An 11,279-nucleotide genomic window follows, 5' to 3' on the forward strand; every position below is an offset into this window, starting at 1 on the left:
TCAGGTTTGTTACCCTAGCAACCAGTGACGTCACTTCCCTAGCAACGGTCGACCGTTACGGACTCTTCTTCGTGGGAGGTGGACGCGCTCTCCGTGTGCTTGAAGATCGCATTCGGGAGCACTCTTCGCCCACGTCGTCAATAAACATCGTTAACGCGGTTAAATTACTTGGTAAACCTGACAAACATCAGTGAGGTTGAACGCTTCATTAACATAGTTGCCAAATCTATTGACAAACGTGACCATCCGTGATTTCTCTTTCGGCCTTCAAGGCGACATCTTCCGTGAGTACATCTGTATTCTTGACTGTATACAATGCAAAAAGTATAAAAATAAACGTTTGTATTTGGGGGGGGATGGGGCGCAATAATGGGTATAATATATTTCACACAAGTGAGCTGTGACGTCACAGATGTGACGTCACAGCTCGCGTGAAATATATCAAGTCTGTGACGTCACCACTCACTTGCCGTGCAATATTTCACATCTGTGACGTCACAGATGTGACGTCAAAGACATCACATCTGTGACGTCACCCGCATCCAGCAGCGTTACGCAGTGTGCCTGCTGACGTCACGCATCCCCCCACCAAATCTCCGCGTAGGCCGGGTATCCCGCACAAAAGCGCGGCGGGAAATAATGTATATATACTAGACTACAAACTTAAAATTTGGCATGTGGCTAGCTTCCATACTGTACACAATGTAAAAAGTATAAAAATATACTTTTTTATTTGTGGGGGGGAGGGGGAAACAATGGATCTGACATTGCACAAGTGAGCGGTGACGTCACATCTGAGCGATGCCGGGTAGTAAAGCTAGTTTCTGATAAATTATGTTAATCCTCAGGGACGCCAATCAGCATCAATGGGAGGGCTAGCATCCAAGGAATTTCACCAGTGTGCTTTTTTGATTCACAAATTGTCTTCTTTGATCTACAAATCGTGACAGGAATCACTGCTGATTAAAAAAAATGCCTCTGCTTGATCACTGCTTGGTCACGTAAACACAAGTATTAAGAATCATAGTTCGATCACTGCTTGATCAATGCTCGATCACATAGACACATGTAATGTGGTGCCATGTTGGTGAGATGTTAACTACCTCGCCTGGTGTACAGGAGATTGTGGGTTCGACCCCGACCCTGACGCCTGGCTGAGATCAATTTCCATGTGATAAGCCACTTTAATGAGTTATCATTTGTGACCAGGACACGTCTGATAAAGAGCTATGTCGTTCAGTGGGCCTTACCTGGTAAAATAAGAATTCATAGTTTTTAAAAATGTATTATCTAATTTGTCAATGCTGGAACACATAGAAACAAATATTCAATATTTTATTGCTCAATCAATGCTCGATCACATAGACACGTATTCAAAATGTCATAGGTCGATCACTGCTCGATCACATAGAAATGTGTTCAAAATGTCATAGCTTGATCACTGCTCGAACAAATAGACACATGCTCGATCACTGCTCAATCAATGCTCAATCATATAGACACGTGTATTTGAAATGTCATAGCTCGATCACATAGACACCTGTATTAAAAATATCATATCTGGATCACTGCGGAATCAATGATCAATCATTTCGACATACATATTAAAATGTCATAGCTCGATCACTGCTCGATCAAATATACACATACTCAATCGCTGCTTAATTAATGCACGATCTAATAGACAGATGTATTCAAAATGTCATAGGTCAATCACTCCTTGAACACATAAGACAGATGTAATCCAAAATGGCATAGCTCGTTCATGACTGACCCATACATGGTGGACACTAAGTATATGGGAGGTGTCACAAGTTGTGAGTCATGGAGTTAGTTGGCATCATTTGACCCGAGATCACTCAGCTTCATTATCTGTGGCGTCTAGGTGCTGTGGGTACGCAGTCTCCCAAGTGGCTCCAACAAGTGGTGACTTCGGTTCTCCGTGGCGTTCGGGAGTTCTTGCCGTGCGGTTGAGCATCGCATCTGGGACTACACTTCATCAACATCACCACTTCATCAACATCGCCAAGAACTTTCGTTAACACAGTTAACTGACTTAGTAAACTTCGTTGACTAACATCAACGAGGTTGAACACGTCAGTAACATCGTTAACAAAGTCGTTGACAAAGTGAACATCCACGACATCTCTTTGTACCGTCAAGACTATGTCTTCCGTGAGTACATTTGTCCCTTTTGCATTCGTCGACACACATGCACATATGTTACACACACCCGCGTGTCGCCTTCACACAGACAAACAGACAGACGAATGTCACCCTAGATTCGTATGGGCGGCTGGGGAAAGCGTTGTTAGTGCGCTTCTATTAAGACTAAGGCAGCAAACAAGTGATCCTTTTGGTCCGCACCATGCTGCCTTTCCCTCCCCAGTGTTGATGTTTATACACTGCACTGGGTCATCAGTGAAAGCTTAGTCGACCTTTCCCTATTTCCTCACCCCCGCGTGGCCCCCTACAGAACCCCCCCCTGCCTGGATGGGATAGGGGTTGGGGCACGGGAGGGGATGTGGGATCCACGTGGGGGGACAGAGGGCAAGTGGGGGGCGTCCCGTTGTGCTATTTTTCCGTAGACTTGCAATACTTTGCCGTGATTGGTCGAAGCGGTATCCACACGCGTGAAGTTAGATTTGGGGAGTGACACACGTGGGGAGGGACCCTGGGAGTGAGAAATAAAATTATGGTTACCATTGTGATCGTTATGGTGGTGATGATGAAGACGGTAATGATGGTGGTGGTGGTTATAAACTGTGATGTGAGTCTCATGTGCGCTGCTGTGATTTTGTTGCAGGGTGGAGAGAAGAGCAAGCCGAGGGGAAGTGAGTACTGAAATTCCACACACAGACATACACACAGACACATGCACCTGTATACAAAAACAGATCCCCGTATAGCCTTAACAGACTATTGAGGCAAGTGCTGTTAGCGAGTTAGCACCTATGATGGGGTGGGTGGTCAGCACTGCACCCGGATGCCTTTGATGTTTATACGTTGCACAAGATACTATTTTAAGTCTGAGGAGATGTAGGGGAGGCACACGACTGGTTTGATTTATTAGGCACTGATGGTTGTGAATGGGAATCGAACTCAGGTCGATCCTCACAGACACTACTGCTCCCAACCACTCATACAGACACTGCATATAGACACAAACAAAGACAGAAATATTGTGTATAGCCTTGAAACACTTTAGGAGCAAGTGTTGTTAGTGAGCACCTTTGACGGCCGGCACCTCACACGAGGGTGGGTTGCCAGCACCACACTTGGCCGTCTTTGTCTCCCAAGTGGCGATGTTTACACACCGCATCAGATACCTATTTGAGGCTGAGTGGACCTAGGGGAGGCCCCTAACCGGCTCAGATAACAACAACAGCCCTCATTCGCCACTAAGTGACGGAGACGTCACCATGGCGCTTGTGCCAGGCCTGGTGCACTCCGAGGCCACTTGAAGTGTCGAAGGCTTGCCGACAGGAGATCAGGGGACAGACCCCAGTGCGATGGGTTGACTGACTGAGATGACTCGCACCATCATTGCATCCTATTGTGCCAACTTGCTGCGTTTTAGTCATCCAGTGCACCTCCTGTTGTTGTGAGCGTCGCTCTTCTGCCCTCCTTATTTGCTGGGGGGAAATTTTCACCAACTGCCCATGAGCATCCTTCACGAGCTTCCTCCATAGAGGCCGATCTTGACACCAGTGGTACCATAATTGACACCAGTGGTACCAGTCTTTGGCAAGTCCACTCAGCTCCGTATCCTCCTGTACTGCATCAGTCCATCTCTTCTCCAGGCCGTGCCACGCCCATTTAGCCCCCTCTATCTGGAAAAACAGCAGCTGCTTGGGCATGTGGTGGCTGAGCATGCGGGCTACATGACCCAGGCAATGCAGCCCTACCCACCAGTGGAGCTCATTGATGGGAATGTGTCCATATCTTTCAAGGATTTGTGAGCTCTTCACACATTCCAGCCTAGTTAAACCCAGGGTGGATCGTAGGCAGGCCAGTCTGAAAGTTTAAAGCTGGTTCAGAGTTTTCATTTATTTGATCATTGGCCAAGAAGACCCAGTGCTTGTGTCGAGTGACAGGCCAGGTAGATACCCCACAGTGTTACGAAGCTGATGAAAATATGCCACTTGACCGATTCTGAGTGAGACCTCTGCTGCCAAACCGGAATTTTTGCATAAGCACACTACCCAGGTACGTAAACTTCTCCTGTCTCTCTACAACTACCCCATCACTCATGAGTAGTTGAAGGGCGGAGTATTAAATTATACAAAATACTCATGGGGGTGCTTAGTTTTGGTAGGGCTGATGGTAAGGCCCCACCTCTTTGTCGCACGCTCCAGGCTTAGCAGCAGAACTACCAAATTATCAGTGTACATAACATGGTTGACCAGGAGGGAGCCATCCCTTGACCTCACCCAGGCATCAATCAGCCTTCCATTGTATCTGTACCAAATATAAAAAAAATCCACCGGTACAGCCATAAAAAGCTAGAACTATGTGGTCGAAGATGATGCTAAATAATGTGTCAGCCAGAGTAGATCCCTGTCGCACCCCACTGTAAACAGGGAATTGCTCTGACTCCCGGGCAAACAACTTTACCTGGGCCTGCCCACTATCATGAAGGTCCTTAATGATTGGGAGCAGAGGGTTTGGGACTCCGAAAGCACGAATAACAATAAAGAGCCCTGGCCTACTGATTGTATCATAGGCCTTGACCAGATCAATAAAGCAGAGATGTAGGTCTCTTTGAAATTCATTACACCTCTGCTGTAGCACACGGAGAGAGAATATGGCATCCGTGCAGGATGCCCTCGGCCTGAAACCACATTAGGGGTCCGCAAGCCTCTCCTCAGCGTGCCTGGCAAGGGAATGTTGAATAATCCTTGCCAGGACCTTCCTAAATACACTGGGGTGGGAGATACCCGATACTTGTTGCAATGTGTGCGGTCCTCGTTCTTAAAGAGTGGGACCATCAGGGAATCCTTCCAATCCTGTGGAACCCATCTTGTGGTCCAGACAGTTGTGATGAAGACATGTAGGGCATTCTGCACACAGGCGCCACCCTCCCGCAGCAGTTTGATTAGGAAATTACCTTTTTCCGGCGCTTTTCCTGGTCTCGGACAGATGGCACCTCAGCCAGCCACTCACGAAGGGAGGCTACTTATACCAATATTTGAGGCAACGCAGCCCCAGCAGGGTCGTCCCCACCTTGCCCCATAATGTTTTTCTCGTCTGCAGGTTTGCAAAGCAATTCTATAAGGTCTTGGGGTTCAGATAACACACACAAACACACTGATACTGATATATAGGTATGCTAATGCCTCGACATTCACGAGGGTTAGATTCTTGAAAATTTGCGTGAAAGTAGATTTCGTGAATGCAGATACTATGTTTATATGGGGGAAAAAGGAGGTTTCGGGTCCCGTGTCCGACTGAACATATTGGAGAGTAAAAAATATTAAAAACATTAATTCTGTACTGTACACTTAAATAACAACTAAATTGTAATTAAATTGTATAATAATACATGTAGATAACTAAAATGAAACAAGAAGTGAAAGTCAAAGTGTCCTCTCGGGGGTCGTCCACATTGGTGGAAGTGCTGCCACACTTTCCCTAATTGCCTTCGAATTTTTTCTTCATAAATCTGACTGTTGACTCGTTTACCATGTAGTGGCGGCCAACAGCAGATGCACAGTAACCACGAGCAAGTCTATAAAACAACTCATCTCTTTTTTCCACCTTTTCCTCTTGCCATCACTTCCTTTACCCACTTGAGGCTGACTCCATTATCTAAATAAATAAAAAACACCACCATGAGACAAAAACAGGGGAGGCATGGGGAAACAAAGACGGGGAGTCAGACAAATATATATGGAGATGTAGTTCTGGCAGGTATTTATAATTGATTGAAATATTGTATTTGTTTTGGTATGATTGCTTTGTTAACTACAATCACAGAAGCCAAGGTTATTGTCCACATTCTTAGATATATAACATGTGTAATGTAGGATTCTGGAGACAGTAACTGTAGAGGCACCTTTATTTATATTACTCGTACTCACTAGACGACTCACTAAGCATATAATGTAACGCTGACCGTCAAGCTCGACGGCGCTAACTGACTGGATAGCTGGCTGACTATTCAGCAGTGGTGACATCGGGCAAGGACGGCAGCGATGACGGCGGCGGCGAGGACGACTTCCACAGCGAGACGACCCTGATTCCCACGAACATCCCCGAGCTCCCTCTCTCGCCCCCTTTTATGCTTCCAGCGGGGCCTGGCCCTGCCTTGGCCACGGCTTGGCCACGGCCCCTTTCTCGACCCTTCTAGCAGGTTCTGGGAGCTCACAGATGGATCCCTTCCATGACCCTTAGCCCAGTTCTTATCCCTTCCATGACCCTTGCCCCAGTTCTTCCCCTTGGGTGAGAACACCCGCAATTGCTACTTCTGGCAGCCAGTCGGTACTGCAACACTACACATGTAACGCATGGATTTGTTACACTGTTCAACCACACACACAGACACATTTTAATCAAAACAAGTCCCTTATTTGTCAAAAAAAATCAGAGTACCAGTCATCAAATATGCAACTGACACTTGGTCCAAAGAATACGTGATACTGTAATAGAAATACATGAATGGCTAAATTCAGAATTTAGGTTAATAAGGCATAACCCAGTGCATAATGACATAAAATACAAATAGTGCAACAAAGGAAATCAGTTTTCAGTCTGTATCAGACGGTCTCTGACGCTAGTGTTGAGAAGGTGACATGGCAGGCGTTTAGAAACCTGCTGTGCCGGTGAATGTAAAGTCGTCACACAGTGTCTTTCGAACAACACAACAGCCAGGTGCTTGGTGCAGCTGGTGACTTGCCAGGTGTGGTGGGGTATTGACGATGCGTAGAACGATGAAATTGTACTTCTTTCTCGAATGTCAGGTGTTGTTGGGCTTTGACGATGGGTAGCACGATTGTTTTCCTTCAGTATCCAACGTATAGAGGTGTCTTCACCATGATAATTATTAACAGGCTTGTTGGTTTACAGTAACTTTTTTAAGCTCATGTGATTCATGGCACGTGACCTTGCAGCTCAGTTTTGAGCAATGCCTTTCCTTCTCCAAGATTTCTTCTGCAACACTCACTTTAAGTCTTCTTAATTTCACTTGCCATATGTATGGGCTCAATATAAATTGACAATTGCAAATGTTAAACTTTGCTTTAAAAATCTCCACTGTTTTACCACTATACCTCTGAGTGGTTACTCAGCATTTCAGCCATTCTCGTGCATGGAATGACTTCTGTTGAGAGCAACCTCACATGCACGGGAGCACATGCTATCCAGCTAACATAAACATCGGGTTGCCCCTGGCTCTCTGGCCCCTCTGGGCACTCTCTGGGCTCCGGGCACCCCGGCCCTCCTCTTCTCCTCTCCTCCCTTTATCTTCTCCTTCTCTAACGTAGCCCACTAATATACTAAGTGTATGAATGGACCAGTGTATAAGAATTAATAGTGTATTTATTATCCGATTCATGCTCTCTCTTGTGAAACAATGGACATCTTATAAATTTAGCCAGACTTCCACAGCTTGGTCATCAATCCATCTTACTTTTTCGGAGATAAGGGAAGTTTATTTATGTTTGGCCTGGAGTTTCAGACCTCGCAAACTTAATAGGGCCTCCCCAGCCAGCCCATAAATCTAATGAAGTACTTTGGAGGAGGAGGTGTCTCCGGCACATGAGTCAACCTCCAGACCTCCCTACAGTGGTATCATTGTTACATCGGTCTCAAGTAAAGTTAGATTCCTGTCAATGGTACCAAGTTTCTTTACCAAAATAACATACAGGAAATGCGCATGTTTGTGTCCTCTGGTCTAACACCATTTGAGACGAGGCTCAAAATAAAGCTGTCTCTGGTGTGGACCAATCAGTTTCAAGGACAATGCATATATTAGAGTATTTTTTTGTTTGCATTCTGACCACAAGCATTGTGGTTAATGCAGACATGATTCCTTGTAAAAGGTATCAGTTTGGTGTTTTAATATCTTAACACCTGTTTTGTTTCCAGAAAAAAGGGCAAAAACCTATTATAATACAGGAAATACTCAAACACCCATTAATTAATCATTTGTGGTGCTGCTCTCTTCTCCCCATGTGACTCCCCAGACCCTGGCTCGAAGAGGCAGCGCAAGAGGATGCACTGTGCCATAAGACTAGAAGCTGAGCGCCAGATACGGGAGCTTGAGATGATCCTGCTGGATCGTTGTGCACAGCAGCAGGCCAAGTATCAGCAGGAGCTGCTGGAATTCCAGAACAGCACCGAGCTGAAGAGCTTCATCATCCACCACCAGCAGCAAAAGGCAGAAGAGCAGCAGCAGGCAGAAGTCAACGCTAGTAATGAGGATGTGCAGCAGACATGTCAAAATAGCAAGAAGGTTGAGAACGAGATGGAGGAGATGGAGAAAGTGGGGGAGAGAAATTGTATGAAGAGAAAACGTGGGAGTAGGAAGAAACATAAGAACAAGAAGAAAGTTCTGGAGGAGACGGTGAAAGAAGAGGTGGCTGAGAGAGAGGGGAGTGAGGGAAAGCCCATGCAGGAAATGGTGGAGGTTGGGATGATTGAGGTAGAGATGATTGAGACAGTGGCTTTGGAGGATGTGATGAAGGAGGTAGAGTTGAATAAGGTAGAGGTGTTAGAAGGAGATGGCAAGCGGGAATTAGCGAATGAGGCAGAGGTAGTGGTGATTGAGGTAGAAGCAATGGCAAAGCAGGAAGTGGTGGAAGAGATAGCGGCCAATGTCATAGATGGGATTGAGAGAGATGCAAAACAGGTATTAGCAGAAGAGATAGAGCCAAATGAGATAGATGGGAATGAGGGAATAGCCAATCAGGAAGTGGCAAAGAAAGTTGCGAATGTTGTGGAGACAAAGAAAGAGGGAGAGGATTGTGTTCAGAGGAAACGTAGGAATAGGAAGCTACGAAGGACTAAGATTAACGTTCTGGAAGTAGAAGAGATGAAGGAAAACGAGATTGAGAGAGAAGGGAATGATGGAGAGCCCAAAAAGGAAGTGGCGAGTGAGGTAGCGGTGATAGATGCAGTGGCCACGCAGAAATTTGTGAAAGAGGTAGTGGTCAATGTCCTAGAAGGGATTGAGAGAGATGCCAAGGAGGACTTAGGGAAAGAAGTAGAGGCAAGTGAGGTAGATGGGAATGAGGGAATAGCCAAACAGGAAGTGGCTAAGAAAGTTGACAATGTTGTGGAGACAAAGAAAGAGGGAGAGGATTGTGTTCAGAGGAAACGTAGGAATAGGAAGCTACGAAGGACTGAGATGGAAGTTCGCGAAGTAGAAGAGATGAAGGAAAACGAGATTGAGGGTGAGGGGAATGATGGAGAGGCCAGGAAGGAAGTGGTGAAAGAGGTAGTGGCCAATGTCGTAGAAGGGATTGGGAGAGATACAAAGCAGGAATTGGTGAAACAGGTAGAGGCAATTCAGGTCGACACGATTGAAGAAAAGGCCTTGCAGGTCTTGATCAATGAGGTAGATACGAATGAGGTAAAGGCCAAACAGGAAATGTCAAAAAAAGTTGAGAACGTGGTGGAGGAGATAAAACAGGAAGGGGCAAAGGAGGTTGAGGCATATGTAGTAGATGCCATCCAGGAAGTGGCAAAAGAGGTAGAGGAAATTGAGGGAGAGTCCAAGCAGGAGGTGGTTACAGAGGTGGAGCCGAATGAGGTAGAGGTGATTGATGTAGAAGTGGAGGTAGCAGTGATTGAGCTCAAGGCGAATGAAGTAGAGGCAGTCGAGGTAGATGCCAACCAGGAAGTGGCAAAAGAGGTAGAGGAGATTGAGGGAGAGTCCAAGCAGGAGGTGGTTACGGAGGTGGAGCCGAATGAGTTAGAGGCGAATGAGGTAGAAGTGACTGAGGTAGAAGTGGAGGTAGGGGCTATTGAGGTGGAGGAGAGTGAGGCGATTTTGGTAGAGGCGAATGGTGTAGAGGCAATAGAGCTAGAGGCAAAAGAAGTAGGAGCTATTGAGTCAGAGGCAAATGAGGTAGAGCTGAAGGAGGTCGACATGATTGAAGACGATACAAAGCAAGTGGTGAATGAGGAAGGGGGATGCGAGCAACTTTGGAGGGCAGACATTGTTCAGGAAGAGAAGAAAGAGATTAAGCACATCCCATCTTCTAAGGGAGAGAGAAAGAACAGTTTCTGGCGTTGGGCAATTTGGAGCTTCCTGGGCTGCACACGGCAGCTGGAGAACGATGAGGAAGAGGAGAATGAACGAGGAGACAGAGGGAAGGAGCGCCAAGACCAGGAGCTGGGAAACAAGAAGAAAGAAAAATGGTGGAGACTCCGCGGAGGGAGAAACTAGCGTGTTCTCCCAGACATAGACATTGAGACGTGGTTGGATGGACATGTATATCTATATATGTATATATATTTTAAGTTGTAATAAAAACGTACTTATGTTTCTTGAACTTGACTTCTGATACAAAAGATGTATTACCGAAGCGATCAACAGAAGGTGTCTACAGGATTAACTGCACTTGTGGCAAATAATGTTGGGCAAACAGGACGAACGATCAGCACGAGACTAATAGAACATCAGAGAAATATTAAATACACGCGTGCCAACAAGAACACTCAATTGATTTTGATAATGTTGAAGTTCTGTGCAAAACTAGCTACTACTGGCCAATACTAATTAGAGAATCTATCGAAATTGAAAGAAATAAAATCATTTTAACTGTTGGATAGCTACCGACTTAGTGCTGCCGTGGAAGCAAATCGTCAAATAATACATTATTTAATGCATGCCTATACAGGGTACCATACTTCAATAGAGATTTCTGTTGGTACTGCTATTTTAATACAATGGACAGGAAGGATAAGATCAAAGGGCTCGCATAATGTGCATGCATAATGTACGTTGGTTCATTAATCCCTCACCCCCCCCCCCCCCCCCACTTTGCACAAGAGCGCATAAGTGTGGTCACCACATCTATACCTCTTTGTAAGGAACGAAACACGTGGACTTCTACACAATCTGGCTATCACCTGATGAAGCTAGTTGTAATTACTGGTGAAACGTCGTACTCAGATTGTAAATGATGTGGTTTGGCTCTTCAACACACCAGTGTGCTATACTAGTGACGAATTGGCATGTTCTGTTACGTGACAACCTTACTAGTTGGCTGTGTCAAGTGGTGCCGGGTTTTAACGACCATGTATATAGTTACGCGATCTAACCCAAAAAA

The 11,279-nt window shown here is 45.7% G+C and overlaps 1 protein-coding gene across 2 annotated transcripts; it reads left to right on the forward strand.

Moving 5' to 3' along the window:
• Positions 1-89: 89 nt before the first annotated feature.
• On the forward strand, positions 90-10,684 carry LOC133357694 (uncharacterized). 2 transcript variants are annotated; one of them, XM_061575790.1, is made up of 4 exons: positions 90-284; positions 1,886-2,175; positions 2,807-2,834; positions 8,187-10,684. In XM_061575790.1, exons 2-4 carry the CDS (start codon positions 2,167-2,169, stop codon positions 10,391-10,393), a joined length of 2,244 nt encoding a protein of 747 aa, XP_061431774.1. In that variant the 5' UTR covers positions 90-284; positions 1,886-2,166; the 3' UTR covers positions 10,394-10,684. The 2 variants fall into 2 exon arrangements, with proteins under 2 accessions (XP_061431774.1, XP_061431773.1); XM_061575789.1 differs by having other exon boundaries at positions 1,886-2,834.
• Positions 10,685-11,279: the final 595 nt, after the last annotated feature.

The sequence above is a fragment of the Lethenteron reissneri genome, chromosome 59 (genome assembly GCF_015708825.2).
Source record: "Lethenteron reissneri isolate LAM-NWPU_2019-01 chromosome 59, ASM1570882v1, whole genome shotgun sequence".
Classification (NCBI taxonomy): Eukaryota; Metazoa; Chordata; class Hyperoartia; order Petromyzontiformes; family Petromyzontidae; genus Lethenteron; species Lethenteron reissneri.

Bases quoted from the DNA above. Each gene is read 5' to 3' on its own strand.
- LOC133357694 (XM_061575789.1), top strand. From the start codon at position 2,696: ATGGTTACCATTGTGATCGTTATGGTGGTGATGATGAAGACGGTAATG. The intron at 2,835-8,186 runs GTGAGTACTGAA...GTGACTCCCCAG, and splicing joins GAAGAGCAAGCCGAGGGGAA to ACCCTGGCTCGAAGAGGCAG.